Below are 21,417 nucleotides of genomic sequence, written 5' to 3' on the forward strand. Positions count from 1 at the left end.
GACCATTTATTATAATCCACAAGAATTCACACGAGAAGCACTGTAGCCTACACGTTAGTGGTGTGCGGGTCAGCTGTTTGTTTACCCGCACCCACCCTTAATTGATAATAACCCATCCACAACCGCCCGACTATATGTGATAAAGTGAGAATCTGAGGCCCGCACCAGACCTAACCCACTAATATATAGAAAATGCCTGTAGGCTACAGTCAGAAATGGCTTAACGATTTTTTGACAGGAGGTTCAGGATTTCTTTGCCTAATTTAGATATGTTTCTGCTTATAATTTCTGACATTTTGGTAGGCTATTTGTTAGTCAACTTGTCTATAATTAAATACATGCAGCTTCTCTTCTGTGACTGTCATTAGCCTATATGTTGCCCCAGAAGACTAAATAAACTCTTGCTCACCAGAATGTCATAAATCGATAGAATGAATGCTTCAATCTAGTTGACATTGGTAAAGTTCTCTCTGTCATCTCTGCTTCTTTCGCGGAGCAAAGACGTTTAGGGCCCGGGGAGAAAATGCTATAACTCAACAACAAAAAACAGTAAAGATTTTCGGTGCAAAATGTCCAAATGACATCAGTTTGACAAGTTGTAAGGAAATAGAAAGCTGTGAAAACGACCCAACATATTTCTTATAAGAATTCAGTTCAGCTTGGATGCATATTTTATGTGGTTGAAATACTATCAGCTTTTATTATGCTGATAAAGAAAGCACCTCTACAGGTGGTATCTACCTGCATTCGCATTCTTGCAAGACACTGAATTTTTTTTTAAATAATCCACTCCTGTTCCTGAGTAAAAATGTAGCCTACATTTGGTGTATCATATTACTGCAAGAAATGCTCAATTCTGCAGGAGTTAAAATTAAGGCTATGTGAGAGGTTATAGACTTACAGTTAGTGTCCAGATTACAGTTTTCATTTAACCCATCTGAATAGTAGTGTACAGTTCCCTTGACGTGCCATAGGCCTGTTTGAAGTCCCCGTCTTGTGACTGTCGAATTTGTATAGCACCTTACAATCATCACACATAACATAGCCGGCACTGCTATCATCCTCTTTTACCACTTCACCAAATCTTTCCTAAACATTTCTTTTCTGGCCCTCCCGTCTCTTTATTTTCAACTCTCCATTTCGCAGCTTTTCTCTTATTGAGTTCAACTCTGACATTGTCCTTTTTGGCTCTGTGGATGAATGTTAACTTTTTCTGCCCGTTCCCAAAAGCATTTGGCGATTAGCGGGTAGGCTATTTGGCACGCATACAGTTAGGCCCTGATGCTTAGGCTTACGCACTAATGCCTGATAGCCTAAAATAATGAAAGAAAAACCTCAAATGTAGCCTATAGATATAAATTGCACAAGAATGATACATTTATGGATTTTTTAAAGGTTTGGTTCTCTCTTTATTCAACCCGTCCGCCACCTATCCACCTATCCACCCTGCACTACTAGAGTTACATAGGGTACTTGAACTAGTCTAAGGTCAAATGTAGGTATGGTACTGCATTGTATACAATAGTGCTGAGCTATTAGTGCTTTTTGAGGTCGGTTCGGTTTCGGTTCGATCATTAAAAAATAAATCACGGTTTTTGATTTCAATCGTTTCAAAATTATTAAACGCACTACGGATGTCGGTTGACATTCTGTGGGTTGAAAAACAATAATACAATTCAAATTAATAAAAGTCCCATGATTGTAGGGCCTGCACATTATTACTTATCACTTATTAATAATCACCTATTTACATTAATTTAATAAAATATTTGTTGTATATATTACATTTGTTTTATTTGATGACTGTTATTTCATTCCAAGTCATCATCTCATCTCTATAGAGCTGCTGCCTATGCTGTCTGACAAAATCACTATTTTACTAGTTCTTTAAAGTAAATAAACCATACTTTTATGACTGCTGAATACCAACAATCAATCACTTAGATTATGTATTTTCAGGTAGAGATACCTTGCGATGCAACTGCTCTCTATCCCTCTCGATCGCGCATTCTACGGTCTCTTCTCGTAGCAGGCGTAAAAGAAACAGTAGGCGCGCAATGGATTATGGTCATTGTAGTTAATTACCAAGTTTTCTGCGCTACTCTGTGTAGAATATTGGCCTGTTGGAAACTACAACTCCCTACTACATCAATCAATTTCAATCAATTTTATTTTATATAGCCCTTCTTACATCAGCTAATATCTCGAAGTGCTGTACAGAAACCCAGCCTAAAACCCCAAACAGCTAGTAATGCAGGTGTAGAAGCACGGTGGCTAGGAAAAACTCCCTAGAAAGGCAAAACCTAGGAAGAAACCTAGAGAGGAACCAGGCTATGAGGGGTGGCCAGTCCTCTTCTGGCTGTGCCGGGTGGAGATTATAACAGAACCATGCCAAGATGTTCAAAAATGTTCATAAGTGACATTGCACAGTTCGGGCATGATCTGATTTATCTCTAGAGAAACTGCACAATGTGCTTATTGAGCTCACAGAAAAAACCCAGAACTAAATGGAATTCAAATAATTGAACCGATATAGGTCAAACACTGCTTCCAGCAGCCCCCTGGTGGCGGTTCTAAATATTTATTCAGGCCATTCAAATCCTCCTACTGCAGGATTATTTTCCCCCTGCGACTAAACGGGTCAAATTAAGAGCCGACATCCGTAGTGCAGATGATAAAAAGCTGATGTCCAAGTACATGTGTGGCTGCTGATGTCTGTATATACCGTATTATACTGTGTAAGTCTATTGCAATATAAGGCTATATCGGTCCGCTAATACAGGACTAGTAAAGGCCCAGTGCACTACTTTTGTGAAGATGATTATTTATTGTTTTACATATATTTATTTATTCAGATTTTGTTTTTATTCCGATTTTTCTTGGGGGTGGGGGGGGGTGGAGGGGGTGCTGCAGCACCCTAAGCACCCCTACTTCCTGCAGCTATGCTGCATTATAAATAATAGTACTTCCTGTATGTTTGTGTTAAACAGGAAGTCTAATGATAGGCAGTGTGCAGTACAGTACAATGAGGCTCAATGTGGAAATCTCAGTAAAAGCTCCCTTTCTTTGTCTTAAAATCACTGCAAAGGAGATTGCCTGCAGGAGAAACTGTTTGATCATAAAGTTGTCATATCATTTGAATGTGAGAAAGAACCTGGATCATTTGAATGTGAGAAAGACCACGTCAAGCTAGAGGTGACTCTACTCCATACTAAGAACACTGCCCCATTTCTAGAATGTATTTGGTCAGTTATTCACTCTAATAACTGTAATAGAACCCTTATTATACTGCAAACTTGTAAAAGAAAATCAAACCTACAACTAGAAGGCTATGCCTGCAAGTGTGAATGGTTGTTGAGGCAGTTAAGACACAAAATGTATCTTAGAAGATGCTTGACCTTTCCATATCAGATTCTTGATTTGTATTTATGCCACATTATTCCCTCTGAATACATACAAAATAAACGATCCTAAAGAAAATGATCCTCGCACTTTAAAAAGGTTCGACTTCAAAATAATTCTAAATGCCAGGGGTGTTATTGAAATAGTAAGAATACGTGCTATAATCACTTTAACAATGCGCGAATTATGTCAACATTGTAGCGCTCCAGGGCAAGCAACATGATTGTGTGTAGGCAAACTTCGCTCCACTGTTCTGGACACTTTACTATAGTTTGCAGCAACACAGTAAACATAATTGTTATAATGTAAATAATTTATCAGTGAGACCTGCTGTTCATATGCTTTTTGACACACGGAGTTAGCTAACGTTACATGGTTCAAGCAATTTTTACATTTATTCAAGACGTGAGAAAGAAAATGCATCTGGGTTGACATAGCCCATTATTCACTTACCCAATAGTCCATGGTTAGTGTCAAGGCAAGCCTTCAGCAAATGGTTGTCTTCACTTTTTCTTAGTAGGGAAAGTCACTTCAATATTTCTGTATAGCTTGCTTTGTGGTCGAGGATCTGATAAACATGCCACTATATTACAGACAATCGTAACCTATATTCAGGAAGTGACCAGCAACTAAAAGCAAGCAACCTTTATTGGCGGAATACATCCAAAAAGGTGTATTGCCGCCACCTACTGGGTGGGGTAAAAACTGAGATACTTTAACGATTTTGTTTTTTAAACTAAAACATTTATAAAACACACTCATATTATTCTCAAAAAACAAAACGAAAGTAATTGTACTCATTCACTTATTCAAATGTGCTCAGATCCCTACACAGGCTCTGTGGCCTGAGAGGGGGAAGCATCTTCAGACAGTATTCCCTGCAATGTTTCAGCAGTGAAATCCTGGAGATCCAATAACATTTTAGCCGCTTTCACAATGATTTACAGTTTCTTCGATTTTTTGTTAGTTTGTCCTGTACAATTAATCACCTGCGCAATTAACGCAACAAAATCAACATTCTTCAGGATTAGTGTTTCAGAATCTTTCAACTGACTGACATCCACATACTATTGGGCATCATCCACTGCCATAGCTTCATGAACTCTCCTCGCCTCTTCGTCAATGTTCACTGCCTCTGCATAGGAGACCTTCTCGACAGCCCTGATCCTACCTACTTTGACCTCCTTAACCCTAACAGGGCACTCTGGAACGTGATTACCGTCACAGACTATTCAAAAATAATATTCCGTCTGCAAACACTTGACAGGTGGCCAAACTTTTTACATTCGTGACATTGAAGTGGCTGTTGTACATAAGCTTGCATCGCACATCTCATAAATTATATCCCAGCCTTACATGGGTCGGGATAAATTATTCATCAAACATCGATAATACAGAAAGGCTTTCCTCTTTCTTTACATTCACAGTGCGGGTTAAGCGACGTGAATCAACTATTCCTGGCATGTTCATCTTAATTAAACCACGAAGCCTCAATATCCATCGAGATGCCAGATATTACACTTTTTATCGGTGCCCTACTCCGATAATCATAGCATTCCACTTCATGTGTCGATAATTTCTACATCCACAGCGCTTTCTCCTTTTGGCACACATGAAATCAACATCATACCACTCCTGTTCACTTTGGCTGACTCCACAAGTCCAATGCATTCTTCACTATCTTTGTGACCGCAAACGGGTTTCCCCAAAAAAACATCCTTGCTCATTTATCGCACTCCAACAAGGAATGATGCATTATCATACCGAGGCTTATCTTGATTTACAACTTTAGACCTTTTAGCTCCATTCTTAGACGTTACAGTAGCCTATTCCAATAATTTCCTCTATCTTGACTCGCGCCAACAGAATCAAGCATTACTTCTGCTTCCGCGATTGTTCTCAAACCCGACAACACTCCCATCAAGCAACCTTTCCGTCTTAATGGAACTTTCAAGTCAACTGGGAACTCGGAAAAATACGAATTCAAATTATGACGTCAGTGAACTTCAGGTCGGAAAGTCGGAGCTCTAGATAGAAGTGTCCGAGTTCAAATTCCGAGTTGGATCAACGTTCAAAACAACTTTCCCTAGTCGGAGCTCGTTTTTTTTCCCGAGTTCCCAGTTGCCTTGAACGCAATGAAGTCAGAGATTTCCGAGTTCCCAGTTGTTTTGAACGCGGCATACGTCATATTATTTGTGCACGGTACACGCAATTATAATTCTACAAACCCGATAGATTTACTCAATAGGTAAACTCCTTTACTGGCTTTTTGTCCATATAGGCCTACTATAAATATCGTGTTTAATGGCATAATGGTAGCAGTTTTCGACATCCGCAAACGGAAATGCATTTGTACTTTCGACTCATTTGTACTGACGTTAGACGTTTTCATACGCCAGATGGAGCAGAGAGCGAACAGTGCCCCCGAGCGCCACCCCATGACTCCCTCAATACATTACAGTAGTCTATAATAACACAAGGCCATAGACCATAATGGAAATCATCATTTATATAACAAACTATACAAAAAAGATTGTAGTTTTTAAACTGCAGTAAAAGTGCAGTAACTGCTGCAGTCGACTGTGGTATTTTGGACGCAGTAATTTCAGAATAACTGCAGTGTACTGCAGTTGAACTGCAGTTATACTGCACTGTTGCTGCACTTGCACTGCATTGTTCTGCAGCTATACTGCACTCCAAATACAATATTTTTTTCGTAAGAGAATTGGCACACACTGGTAATATTCTAATTTGAGAGTAAGGATGAGTATCTTTCTATTCAATATTCAACAATATCCTCTTTCTAAATAAGGCTTTCAAACGTTCACATCTTGAAAAGTCCAAAATGATTATTGGAATGCATGGAATCTTTCAGTTGTTCAATTGACTTTGTGGGGATGCTCACAGCACATCGACTATTACTACTGCTGGTGTTACTTTAAATTACAGGTAACTGTCAAAATCATGGAAAAAAAATTTTTTTTCACCTTTATTTAACCAGGTAAGCCAGTTGAGAACAAGTTCTCATTTACAACTGCGACCTGGCCAAGATAAAGCAAAGCAGTGCGATAAAAACAACACAGAGTTACATATGGGGTAAAAACATAAAGTCACTTGAGTCACTTGAGTAAAGGCAGTGGCGATTTTAGCATGTAAATCTTGGTGGGGCAAAAACTTTTTTTCCTAATGCATGCCAGCAAAGCCAGTACACAATAAAACACTAAACAATACATTAATTGCACTATAATGGTGACAAATGGTGCCCACAAACTGTTAGGGCCTACATAAAGCTGTCCCAACAGCAGAGCTTTCTTTTCAGCACCATGGAGTGAATACTTACCACCGCTACACCTGGCTATCAGCGGAGCCTCATCTGGCAGCAAAACAGTTAATTCAGCCTAATTTATTGCCTTTTTAAAAAACATAGCTGATATGGCTGACTTGCTTAAACATGTGGTTTCTTCTGACAATTGAGATGTACAAACTATGGCAGAAGGGGACAACGAGCGGATAAGAGACAATCCGTAATTTTGATTAAGACATTCATGAGCGAGCTAGGTCGGACGTAGCCAATATAACTGTTTGTTCAGCACTTTTGAAATGTACAGCGACAAAAACCCTTGAATAAGTAGGTGTTCTAATACTTTTGACGGTAGTATACAGTCGTGGTCAAAAGTTTTGAGAATGACACAAATATTAATTTTCACAAAGTCTGCTGCCTCAGTTTTTATGATGGCAATTTGGATATACTCCAGAATGTTATGAAGAGTGATCAGATGAAAAGTCCCTCTTTGCCATGAAAATTAACTTAATCCCCAAAAAACATTTCCACTGCATTTCAGCCCTGCCATAAAAGGACCAGCTGACATCATGTCAGTGATTCTCTCGTTAACACAGGTGAGAGTGTTGACAAGGACAAGGCTGGAGATCACTCTGTCATGCTGACTGAGTTAGAATAACAGACTGGAAGCTTTAAAAGGAGGGTGGTGCTTGAAATCATTGTTCTTCCTCTGTTAACCATGGTTACCTGCTAGGAAACACGTGCCGTCATCATTGCTTTGCACAAAAAGGGCTTCACAGGCAAGGATATTGCTACTAGTAAGATTGCACCTAAATCAACCATTTATCGGATCATCAAGAACTTCAAGGAGAGAGGTTCAATTGTTGTGAAGAAGGCTTCAGTGCACCCAAGAAAGTCCAGCAAGCGCCAGGACCGTCTCCTAAAGTTGATTCAGCTGTGGGATTGGGGCACCACCAGTGCAGAGCTTGCTCAGGAATGGCAGCAGGCAGGTGTAAGTGCATCTGCACACACAGTGAGGCGAAGACTTTTGGAGGATGGCCTGGTGTCAAGAAGGGCAGCGAGGAAGCCACTTCTCTCCAGGAAAAACATCAGAGACAGACTGATATTCTGCAAATGGTACAGGGATTGGACTGCTGAGGACTGGGGTAAAGTCATTTTCTCTGATGAATCCCCTTTCCGATTGTTTGGGGCATCCGGAAAAAAGCTTGTCCGGAGAAGACAAGGGGAGCGCTACCCCCTGAGACCATTCATGTGTGGGGTTTCTTCTCAGCCAAGGGAGTGGGCTCACTCACAATTTTGCCTAAGAACACAGCCATGAATAAAGAATGGTACCAACACATCCTCTGAGAGCAACTTCTCCCAACCATCCAAGAACAGTTTGCTGACGAACAATGCCTTTTCCAGCATGATGGAGCACCTTGCATAAGGCAAAAGTGATAACTAAGTGGCTCGGGGAACAAAACATCGACATTTTGGGTCCGTGGCCAGGAAACTCCCCAGACCTTAATCCCATTGAGAACTTGTGGTCAATCCTCAAGAGGCAGGTGGACAAACAAAACCCCTCAAATTCTGACAAACTCCAAGCATTGATTATGCAAGAATGGGCTGCCATCAGTCAGGATGTGGCCCAGAAGTTAATTGACAGCATGCCAGGGCGGATTGCAGAGGTCTTGAAAAATAAGGGTTAAACTGCAAATATTGACTCTTTGCATAAACTTAATGTAATTGTCAATAAAATCCTTTGACACTTATGGAATGCTTGTAATTATACTTCAGTATACCATAGTAACATCTGCCAAAAATATCTAAAAACACTGAAGCAGCAAACTTTGTGAAGACCAATACTTGTGTCATTCTCAAAACTTTTGACCATGACTGTATATATATATATATATATATATATATATATATATATATATATATACACTTTTTTTTGCTAAACAGGTGGGGCACAAAATAGGTGGGGCTCTGACCCACTCGCCTCTGCATAAAGGTCATGTTAACTGACTGATATTATCTCATAGAACAAGATCTCCTAAGCCTGTGTTAACCTCAGAAATTATTTTCGGCGTTTATCCCAAAATCCTATTCTTTCTCCATTCAATTTCCACATAGGAATGGCTGAATGAACCAGAGGTAACTAAGTTCTGGCGGGATCTATTGCGGAGAACAAACTAACGTTCGTGGGCGAGGCATAGCGTTTGCAAGGAATTTGGGTAGCCAGGCAACCCATCCACAGGGCACGAGTGGTCACTGAATGGTTAGATAAGCACGTGTCATGGCCATGGCCGTCTCAGTCACCAGATCTCAAACAATTGAACACTCATGGGAGATTCTGGTGTGGCGCCTGAAACAGCGTTTTCCACCACCATCAACAAAACACCAAATTATGGAATTTCTCGTGGAAGAAAGGTACTTTAATCAGAGCTTCCAACTCTCACGCATTGGCCGTGAGACACACCAATTTTACCATCTTCTCACGCTCTCACTGCATACCTCTTATATCTCACGCATTGAAAAGTACTGCTTTTATTTGTCTAATTAGTCCATTGTACGTTAACTTTTCAACTGTGATCCTAATCGTTTTGAAATCGGAGCATCTGCACCTGCAATTTAACATCACGAGCGAAACCTCTATCATTGTCCTGTCTTGCCACAGCATGGTGAACCGCGGCACATTGAAGCATTGTTCTTGACTGACTTGCCCAGTCAAATAAAGGTTAAACATTTTAATTGTATTTTAATTTTTAATATTATTGGTCTAGTTATGGAAGGGATCAAGGGGATTGGATACGTGTTTTAAAGAAACGCCTCTCAAGATTTGAGTGGATCTGAATGGCGAGAGAGAACTGTGAAAAGAGCAGCACGGTAGTGCTGTTTTATGTACAATGTTGTCAACAAAATTAGGTTGCTGTTGTCAACAAAATTAGGTAACTGTTACTCCCCTCCCTATTATTGTAGAATGCAGCCTTTTGACAGCATGTACTAAAGTACATGTAATTCACACTTGCGTTTGTCCTCTCGTTTCGTGATTGGCATTTAGGCTGTGACAACGAAAAGGCAGACAGACCTACAGGACGTTTTAGCAGGGAGTTTTGGGAGGGGGACCTGATTTGTAACTATGAAAATAATTTTGTCAAACAGATTGTGAACAGAAAAGTTTGTTTGATTCTAGAGGAGGGAAAATGAATATACAAATAATTTGGTTAGGGTGTAGTGTAGGATTATGCCATCTTGTCTTCAGGAGATTGTATTATCTATTTAATTGATTTAGTCTGATCAGTGGAACAATTCTCATTCTTAACAATGGGCTAAAATATAGGGAATTTAATGTGCTTGTCAGCAAGAACACTACTGTTATTTTCCACACTTACTTTATTATTCCACTTCTTCCCAATTTTGCCAGTGTAATTGTAACAGTGTTGCTCCGTCCTTCTCCTCGCCCCTACCTGGGCTCGAACCAGGGACCCTCTGCACACATCGACAACAGTCACCCTCGAAGCACCGTTACCCGTCGCTCCACAAAAGCCGCGGCCCTTGCAGAGCAAGGGAAACAACTACTTCAATGTCTCAGAGGGAGTGACGTCACCGATTGAAATGCTACTAGCGCGCACCGCTAACTAGCTAGCCATTTCACACCGGTTACATAATCACATATTTGAAATCTGATATGTCTACTAATTTTTACATTTTCCACCCTGGTCATAGGCCTAAGCCATGTCAAAATATGTAGAATTGCAGGAAATTTGCTTTAAAACAGTACCATTTTCGGTTTAGGGGTTGTGCCAGGGGGCAATGAAATTCACATCACTCTAAGCTTTCTTCAAAAGTTGGCAGCCCTGCTTTAATATAGAATCTATGCCAAGATGCATTGAAGCCGTTCTGGCTCGAGGTGGCCCAACACCCTATTAAGACACTGTTGGTTTTTCCTTTATTTTTTGCAGTTGCCTGTAGGCTACAGTGCCTTGCAAAAGTATTCACCCCCCTTGGTGTTTTTCCTATTTTGTTGCATTACAACCTGTAATTTAAATTGATTTTTATTTGGATTTCACGTAATGGACATACACAAAATAGTCCAAATTGGTGAAGTGAAATGAAAAAAATAACTTGTTTCAAAAAATTCTAAAAAATAAATAATGGAAAAGTGGTGCGTGCATATGTATTCACAGCCTTTGCTATGAAGCCCCTAAATAAGATTTGGTGCAACCAATTACCTTCAGAAGTCACATAATTTGTTAAATAAAGTCCACCTGTGTGCAATCTAAGTGTCACATGATCTCAGTATATATACACCAGTTCTGAAAGGCCCCAGAGTCTGCAACACCACTAAGCAAGGGGCACCACCAAGCAAGCGGCACCATGAAGACCAAGGAGCTCTCCAAACAGGTCAGGGACAAAGTTGTGGAGAAGTACAGATCAGGGTTGGGTTATAAAAAAATATCAGAAACTTTGAACATCCCACGGAGCACCATTAAATCCATTATTAAAAAATGGAAAGAATATGGCACCACAAAAAACCTGCCAAGAGAGGGCCGCCCACCAAAACTCACGGACCAGGCAAGGATGGCATTAATCAGAGGCAACAAAGACACCAAAGATAACCCTGAAGGAGCTGCAAAGCTCCACAGTGGAGTTTGGAGTATCAGTCCATAGGACCACTTTAAGCCGTACACTCCACAGAGCTGGGCTTTACGGAAGAGTGGCCAGAAAAAAGCCATTGCTTAAAGAAAAAATGAGCAAACACGTTTGGTGTTCGCCAAAAGCCATGTGGGAGACTCCCCAAACATATGGAAGAAAGGAACTCTGGTCAGATGAGACTAAAATTGAGCTTTTTGGCCATCAAGGAAAACGCTATGTCTGGCGCAAACCCAACACCTCTCATCACCCTGAGAACACCATCCCCAATGTTTTTCCATCGGCAGGGACTGGGAAACTGGTCAGAATTGAAGGAGTGATGGATGGTGCTAAATACAGGGAAATTCTTGAGGGAAACCTGTTTTGTCTTCCAGAGATTTGAGACTGGGACGGAGGTTCACCTTCCAGCAGGACAATGACCCTAGGCATACTGCTAAAGCAACACTCGAGTGGTTTAAGTGGAAACATTTAAATGTCTTGGAATGGCCTAGTCAAAGCCCAGACCTCAATCCAATTGAGAATCTGTGGTATGACTTAAAGATTGCTGTACACCAGCGGAACCCATCCAACTTGAAGGAGCTGGAGCAGTTTTGCCTTGAAGAATGGTCAAAAATCCCAGTGGCTAGATGTGCCAAGCTTATAGAGACATACCCCAAGAGACTTGCAGCTGTAATTGCTGCAAAAGGTGGCTCTACAAAGTATTGACTTTGGGGGGATGAATAGTTATGCACGCTCAAGTTTTCTGTTTTTTTGTCTTATTTCTTGTTTGTTTCACACACAAAAATATTTTGCAAAGTTGTAGGCATGTTGTGTAAATCAAATGATACAAACCCCCAGAAAATCAATTTTAATTCCAGGTTGTAAGGCAACAAAATAGGAAGAATGCCAAGGGGGGTGAATACTTTCGCAAGCCACTGTATGTTATCTAGGCTATCATAACATGGGGAGTTATACTATTCCCAGAATAGTAGGCCTATTGGCCTGATAGGAGCATTTATAGGACACAATACATGACTGTTCAATGTGTGCCATCCCAATGCAGGCTATCTGCCACTGCTCTGGGACGTTAACATCCTGTTTGACCCATGTTTAACGAGGGACAACAATAATGCCACCTACTGGCCTTACCAACACATTACAGCAACTTTATAGTAAATAGTCTCCCATGACTGTAAACAATCAAGCCCAGCCATAATGTTAGAGATGCAGAGAAGTACAGGCTATCGATTCCACCCCAAATCCTTAGCAATAACAATACATTTAATTACATCACATCTATTTTAATTTTCTTTCTGGTTATTAAATTTAGCCAGATTTGGTTACAAAAGCAACAAAAGTTGGTATTTGACAGTCATCATTATTAAGTCCTATTCACAGTGACCCTTACTCGTGATTTGATTATGGATTATGTTTAAGGACTGGTAGACCTACATACAGCTCAGACTTTTTCATGTATGTCAAGCATAATCCATAAACATTTCAGATATAAATCAAATAGAGAGACTATTATTACAGCTCATTATTACAAAGAGTATGATTAATTCCACTGTACCTAGTAGGAATCAAATACTGACAGGTAAGACTATTGTTTATCGGATAAAATATCCAATACACTGTAGTGGAACACTTTTGTTGTACAGAAAGACTAACAAAATCGTTGTTTTATTCAAATTGTATGTTTTGTATGTACACTTGATGAAATCACAAAGTTCATTATAATAAAGATTGAAGAACCTGTGCAGGTTTCTTGAGTACTGAGCGAGATCAACTGGCAATCGTCATTGTATTCAATTTCTATTTCAAACTACAGAGCCTTAAACCTGTACAAGAGGACTAAATAACTGTATTCATTAGACCCTGAGACCACAAAGAACATTGTTCAAGCACGAGTCTGTTTGCTATTCCTCTATAATTGGTGGATATTGTCATCAAAAGCTAAGGTATTGGAACACAATAAATAGCATGTGAAAAGAAAACTCTAAAGCACATCAAAACCGGATTACTTCTTGCGATAAGTGTGCTCAGGGTCATTCTGGTCAAGATGCGCACACCTCTCCAAAAGCGCACGCGTCTCCAAAGGCGCACCCACTACTTTCTAAAGGAGAGACATTGTTAGAATATACACAAAAGGTGTACATATGGCCTCCGGGTTGTAATTAAATGTTTTTAAAGTTGTTTTTCTTTCTTAGAGATGTTTCCCTTTTTTCTTTGTATGCAGCCTTTTTTCGTGTCTGAACAAGAGGGGACAAATTCAATAGGTTCGCCGCTAGTTTGTAACAAATGGATGGCAACAATCTGGTCAGCGAGTTTTTAGACTTTGATTGCCCTCTCCAAACGTCCTTCAAGCAACAGCTTAAGACGAAAATAAAGCCCCACCTGGTACTTCTGTTGCTAAAATAATAATAAATAGATTTCGTGTAATAAATAATTACAACAGATTGTAAAGTGAAGTAGTAGAGGAAGTGTTAATCACGAGACTGGGGCAGGTATCACCTGCTCTCGAGCTAGCTCAGTTTATTGTTAAATATTGTTCAATCACTTTCGTACCAACTCTTTCCCGATATCTCCCATTTCCACAGCAACTGGGCTGTCTATGTTTGCCTATACTTTGCATAACAAGCAAGACACTACACGACACTGATAAAAATCAAGGGACAAGACTGACAGCTTCAAACTCACACCTGTCCATGGTATCCGAATATGGATTTGGCATTATTTGTAAAGCGGTAATATTTAGTTTACTTTGGACTTTTCGTGCCTTTTATAACAGCAAGGCAACATCTCCTATCTGCTTGGCATATTTGTCCTTTTTATTGAAAGCATATGGTTATCAGAGGGCTCCCAAAATACATATTTAGATAGAAAGTTAAGGGGTGCTTTTGTTTTCACTTGTAGGCAATCTAAAATGTTAGCCCATAGGCTTACTGTTTGTCTTACAGGCCTACCACACGCTCTTTCGACATTATTCACAAAATTGAGAACAATATATCTTGATAATGAAGATACAATTGAAGTATGTTTTAATTAAATGTTTTAGTTTTTATTTAAAATTGTTTAATGCGCTCTTGACTTTCTGGTGATACTGGTTATTTTGGAGATGTCATAGCGCACAGAATCACTCCCACGTCAGAGCATACACAGAGCTTTTATGGACTAGACAAAGAGCTAGACCCTTTGTCTTTCACCACAGACCAAACGTTTCACGTCTTCATTAATTGTTTGGGAGGTGGGCCCCTGCGTAATGTCGCTCACCACAACACCTGTTTCAAGCGCAATCTCCTTCAAAAAGTAAATATTCGAAAGCAAATGTGTGGATGAATCATTTGTACATACCGTGTCATATGGATTTTTGTGGATGTGGATTTTTGCATTAATGATAAACGCCACATTGTTAAAAAATAAATCCTAACTGCTAGAGGAAAGTTGTTATATGCCACGGTTCAACTAAAGTGCCAAATAGTTTGGCGCACGGCCCCTACAGTATCTCCAAGCACTCCAATGTTCAAATAATGAAGTTTTAATTATGTTTGAGATTTTGGGGAATTATACACGAAATTATAGTGAACATTAGAGAAAGGCTACATATTAACTATGGAACAAATCATTATGAATAATTCACCATATACGCCTATGTAGGCTCTCCATCTGTGTCTAATTTATCCAAACTGAATGAAATAAGGGATGGTGGTGATATTTGAATAACAATTCTGATCTGCACTCACAGATAAGAACACCAAAAAGGTGCTGAAACTCGAACATAACGATGGCATTGCAGAGTGAATACTCTTATTTTGCTTTGGTCGTGTGTGTGTTGGTGGGAAAAACGCCTATCATCAGGTTTTCTCTAAGTGGTGGAATTAAATATATACCACTACTAGAGCTTCTGTGTTGTTGTTATTTGCTACCACTTATGTAAAGGTCAAGAATCATGGCCGAAGGACTTGTGTGTTTCACCATTTGCCAATTTACACTGGGTGTGCATGGGTTGAAACGTACATCATTCACTGGTTTTAGATTAAGGACCACCCGAAAACGTTGCTATATAGCTGCATGAACTCTTTTTAGACTTATTATTAGGGGAATGCTTATAAATCTCCAAGCAAAACAAATTAGGCCTTCGATTAGTAGATCTACCCTAGTTACTTTAACCAACCAATAGAACTCGCATCATGACAGCAAAATACGTTAATATTTTGTCAACTAATTGCCTCACTTATATTTGAATTTAGCATTTTATCATTCCACAATAAATAATATCACAAATAATTTCAGGACAGAGAAAAATATTTATCCATCTTTTTTTTTTACTGTATGCGGAACTCGTGAACCTCGATCAATGGAACTGAATTTTGTGCAGGTATAGATTGATAATAAGACACAAGGGCAATAAGTGACTGACGAGAGCGCAGAGAGCGCAAAAAGAGCTGCCTAAACGCTGATTGGCCACTTGGCAGGTGCTGTTGATCCAGGCGCACTCCATACAGACAGATAAGATAAAGGGGACAGAAAATGGCAGAGGTGCGCATAAACTCTCCATTGTTCGCGCAGCACTTATATACGCTACAGAGCCCCGAGAGACCGGGCGCCTGTCACCAATTAATGCAGCCAGGCAGTGCATCAACAAAGTGTAGCCAAAAGACACGCGACTCCTTCCCACTCAACCCAAGCTGCATCCGTCGTATAGGTAAGTGATGTTGTGCATCAGAGCACGGGGTACTTTTTCCTCCTTGTATGTTTTCAAAGGGTATTTGGGATATTGTTTATGAAGACATCCATTTATGTGGGTAATCATTGAATGTAATCTCACTATTGTCATGATTTCGTCTCAATGCCATATCATCATTTTTATTTTGCAGAATGTCACCCACATTGCTGTGCGCCTCTGTTGAGCCGTGCATAACCAAAGACGCACTGACAGCTGACATGTGTTCTTCAGAGGTCGGTGTCAAACCAGGAGAAGAATTCACTGTGGTCAACATCAGCAATTACAGAAAAAAAACGGGGTTAAAACTGCCCAGACAAACGGTAAATCGTAGGACGAAGGCAAACGACAGGGAAAGGCATCGCATGCACAATCTCAACTCTGCATTGGATGTTCTGAGAAGCATCCTTCCTGCTCTGCCCGACGATGCCCAACTGACCAAGATTGAAACGTTGCGCTTTGCGCATAATTACATTTGGGCACTGACTGAGACTTTGCGCATGGCTGACACCTTCGGTGAAATTCCTGACAACCTTCAACAACACTACTTACCCGCATCACAGGGTTGCATGGGAAGTCCAACAAGTGTGATCTCACCTGAGTGTGACTCAACATCCACCTCATCCTCTTGGCACGGGAATTCAGCAAACACGTGGGCGGATTTCAACCACGGAGAACATAAGAAGCAATATTGGGATGAGTCAAACGGATTTTACAAAGGAGGAATGAAGCGTTTTTCCTTTTGCATTTTATCTCACAATCAACAATGATCGATGAAAGACAATGGCATCTAATCAAACCAAAGCTTGATTTAATCTTTCGTTGTAATATCTAAAGCTTGATTTCATTTTAATGATATGTTGATCAGCACGTACAATTTTCTTGTACTCGTTAATGTTAATCTCACGCACTTTGGAAAGGTAAAATGGTTTTATCGATATGATTAGGCTAATCTAGAAATTAATCTGGGCAGAATGCTTTTTATAATGCATGTAAGTACCTAAGCTTGGTAAGTACCTTAGTGAGATCATTAAGAATGAGGTCTGAAGTAGCACTGTTTATTTATATTTAAAACACATCCTTGAAATATTTTGTATTTGTTGTATTAAAGTATTGATAGCTAACTGTTGATGTATTGTTCACATTCAGCCTAACTTTATATGACGTCACATTTTATGTATGTCATAAAATCACAGTGAGTGGATCATAATGGTGAATGACTTGGGCATGCAAGCTTGGGGTGAAGACATAATGGTGATGGCACACACTTAGTGTGTTGTGAATTCTGTAATGAATGTATTGTAATGTTTTTAAAATTGTATAACTGCCTTAATTTTGCCAGACCCCAAGAAGAGTACCTTAGCAGCAGCCAATGGGGATCCATAATAAATACAAATTGCCATGGGGAAAGATGACCCATCACAATAATATCTGCTTCCATTGTGGTGTCATGTACATGCATCATAATGCCACAGATAGTTATACAAATCTTTAATAATGCTTTTGGGACAAACATCTGGCTCTATTAAACAGTTGTTGGAGGTAAAAGGTGTTCATCCCATAATAACAACTGCATATCTCATGGCCCTATGGCAAGCTGCCCTGTTTCTCCCAACTGCTAAACTAACCCTCAAATCCTTTCAAACAAAGCAAGGTTTCTAATTAATATAACAATCACAATGCTTTGGAGTTGAGAATAGTAGCAGCATGTCCAGAGACCAAAAAGAGAAAATAACACATTTTGATTTGCAGTAGGGGTTATTGAGTTGCAGTTTCTCTGGTGTTGTATAACTGTCAGTCCTCAAAAATGACATTGTATTTAATTAAATTAATTATTTTCAATGATTTACCATGCGTGGGGGACAGCTTGTTATTATTAAACTGGGCATTCGACATTCACCACACCGGTGGTCCTGCATGGGGCAGCTAAATGCTGTGCCCTTTGACTGTGTACCTTCCTCACAGGGCGGATACACTCTAAAAATAAAAGGTTCCTGGAGTATCCTTTAGGGGTTCTTCAATTGAAACTGTGGGGGAACCCCTCTAAGTTCATCAAAGAACCCCTTTTAATGGATCCTCAAATAACCTTTTGAAGAACCTTTTGGGGTTAATTTTTGAACTATTCCCCCTCCCATTTTTACATTTTAGTCATTTAGCAGACGCTCTTATCCAGAGCGACTTACAGTTAGTGAGTGCATACATTTTCATACTGGTCCCCCGTGGGAATCGAACCCACAACCCTGGCGTTGCAATCGCCATGCTCTACCAACTGAGCTACACGGGACTCCCCTATTATTATTATTAATAATAATACAGATAGCAATAACACAATATTTTAGTTGTCAGTGTTTATTATGATTTTTTTGGCAAAGCAGAATAAAATATCAAAATATTAGGTAAACTCCCAGCAGAGCCCCAAGTCCAATGGATATATCCCCTGGCATGTTGATGTTAGCGTGTTGATGTTAATGTGTTGATGTTTTCAGTATCCATAGCCAGAATGATTTTGAAATGCATGGTGATCGAACAGGTTTCCTGTTATATTCATCAGAGGTGTAGGGAGGGTGAAGTCTGTGAATCCCAAAAATTGTAATTATACAGATGTTTAACAGAACATGCACACAACAGTATTCATACCTTGGTTTTTGTGGTAAATGTGAATGAAAAAAACAGTTTTGATAATGGTTTTCATACACATACCTTGTCCACAATGTAGAGGCCTATGGGATTTTCATTGAAGAGGTAAGGGAGGAGGATGGTACATGTGATCTGCATAACATACCAATACCAACTGACATACCTTTGTATGCCTCCTCGTCTTTATACCTGCAGACACAGACACAAAAGTGAGCAGTTCAGTCATCTGCACCCAATACAGCTAGCCTTCAACATATTCTTATAGCCTACATATTCTTACCTCTTCGATGATTGATATCCATGGAATTGTGTCCATTTTCTGTTTTAGAAAGATTTGCACAAATATGAAAAGATAGATGGTATCATCATCAAACAATATGAATTTAGATCATATAAGGGACCTTAAATTGAGATCTTTACATTTTTCAGTTAAGTGTCTGCACCTGCTGTCCTTTCTTATTCAAATCCAAATGTTTCAGTTGGGCAGTTAGGTTCCTGCAAGAACCCCCACCAACAAAGGAGGTTCCTCGATGAACCCCACCACCTATTGGGTTCTTGGAAGAACCATTTGGGGCCAATTTTCAGTGCCAAGAACCCTAAGATTCTTCAAAGAACTTTGAGGATCTTAGAAGAACCCTGGTTGAAGCCCTAATTTTTAGAGTGTACATACAGCACCCTTGACTCTGCATGCTTTCGTCACACCCAGTAGTGTAAAGTACTGAAGTAAAAATACTTAAAGGTATTACTTAAGTAGTTTGAGGTATCTGTACTTTACTATTTATATTTTTGACAACTTTTACTCCACTACATTCCTAAAGACAATAATGTACTTTTTACTCCATACATTTTCCCCTGACACCCAGAATTACTGGTTACATTTCGAACACTTAGCAGGACAGGAAAATAGTCAAATTCATGCACTTGTCAAGAGCCATTCCTACTACTTCTGATCTGGCGGACTAACTAAACACAAATGCTTCATTTGTAAATGACGTCTGAGTGTTGGAATGTGCCCCTGGCTTTCCGTAAATAAAAAATAACAAAACCAAGGAAATCGTGTTGTCTGGTTTGCTTAATATAAGGAATGTGAAATTATTTATATTTATACATGAGGGGTTCTACACTCCAGGGCTCCGACCCGCACACCTCAAGTTAGAACGTGTTCACCTGCAGTCTCAAGTAGATGCAAGTTGTGTAATGACGGATTCCCACATGCTGTTTTCTATCTTGAAGTGTTGTGCGTCCCTCAAACATAACTTGCATCTACTTGAGACTGCAGGTGAACATGCTCTAACTTGAGGTGTGCGGGTCGGACCACTGGAGTGCTTCCCAGCGCCCTGATTGGTTGGTACTGAGAAAGGTGATTGGCATTAGCACATAGTATTTTATTTTCAACCAAATAACGTTAGCTATAAGCCACAGAAAATGGCAAAACTGATTATGACTTGCGTCTTCCACGCATGTAGCCGAGTCCATCTGCAGAGGTGCACACATCCAGGTGGGACATCAATGAAGATATAGACCTGAAAAACAAATTAGTTCTTAGAAGAGCCTAGTGGCATGACACATAGAATGAGGCAAACTGAATGTTGTGTCGGGTATAACTGATATTACCCAATAAAATAAAATAAAAAACACAACAGATAAACACATTTTTGATTTGCAGGAAGGGGGAATTGCATTGAATCAAATTACTAATTTCCAATGATTTATCGCCCGTAAGTGCTGTTTACCGTAAGCCACTTAACTGCGGGGGAATCTCCTACAATTTTCAGATTTTCTTCATTTAAACGCAAATATTCCGCTGTGTTTTTGTGTTGGGAATGTTTCAGTATTCCCTGGGATACCGTGCTGTCACAATGCATATGATGTAGGCCTATGCATTTGTAGGACAATTTGGAAACTGAAGAATGACTACATTCCCCATAATGCTAATTGACTAAACGTTCAAAATTACCACGGCAATTAGGCTATGCATCACAATAGTAATTATATTTCTATGGTGAAAGCGGGCCTTCTATAATGTAAGGGAGGCAGTAACTGCAACCAAATTATTTTACTGTGCTGGGTCACACACAGACTTATGGTCACACAAGGTGGACCCACCTGTGGATAGCCTTACAATTATTTACATGACCCCAATTGCATTTGCAAGCAAATTATTTGTCTGTGCACATTCAATATTCACTCATATGGTGACATTTTTTTTAGGTTATTGAGTTGAAGATTGTGGTTGTATTCCTCAAAGATAAAATTGTATTGAATTGAATTAATCAGATGCAATGATTTATCGCCCGTAGGGCGGGGTGTCACTAGTCATTTGTAATACTGTATAACATCAAACAGAATAGCTGGTCTCATGAAAGGTGGTAATGCTTGAAACCAGAAAGACTCTTCAGCAAGAGCGTAAATTAAAAAAGAACCAGAGCAGCAGGGTCACTAGGTGACCAGTGGTCACCGCTAGCATCCAGCTCTGTCACCATGCAAAAAAACAACAGGTGGTGTCCCCAGCCAGAATAACATGAAGTAGACCGGGCGCCTGACCAGCTGGAGACATAGGGACGAAATGGTCAATTACTGTACAGTACTTTACGGGTGTTTAAACAAAACTGACTTTTGAAGCATGTATGGGCCTACTTACCAGGGCAGTGCCATCTCCTGCTGGGTCCAAAGGTCAGGTAGCCCCATGGGTGGGAAGCCTCCCACTCATCCACCCAAGAGAAGCACAATCTCATTCTAA

At 39.9% G+C, this 21,417-nt stretch overlaps 1 protein-coding gene across 1 annotated transcript in view; it reads right to left on the reverse strand.

Annotated features, from left to right (window-relative positions):
- Positions 1–5,295, reverse strand: part of sgpl1 (sphingosine-1-phosphate lyase 1) — a 30,491-nt gene extending 25,196 nt beyond the window's left edge. The window contains exon 1 of the mRNA XM_041866938.2: positions 3,856–5,295. Within this exon, the coding sequence (XP_041722872.1) occupies positions 3,856–3,867 (12 nt within the window). The 5' untranslated portion in view covers positions 3,868–5,295. The remainder of the gene's footprint in view (positions 1–3,855) is intronic.
- Positions 5,296–21,417: the final 16,122 nt, after the last annotated feature.

This window comes from Coregonus clupeaformis, chromosome 37, assembly GCF_020615455.1.
Source record: "Coregonus clupeaformis isolate EN_2021a chromosome 37, ASM2061545v1, whole genome shotgun sequence".
In the NCBI taxonomy this organism is placed as follows: Eukaryota; Metazoa; Chordata; class Actinopteri; order Salmoniformes; family Salmonidae; genus Coregonus; species Coregonus clupeaformis.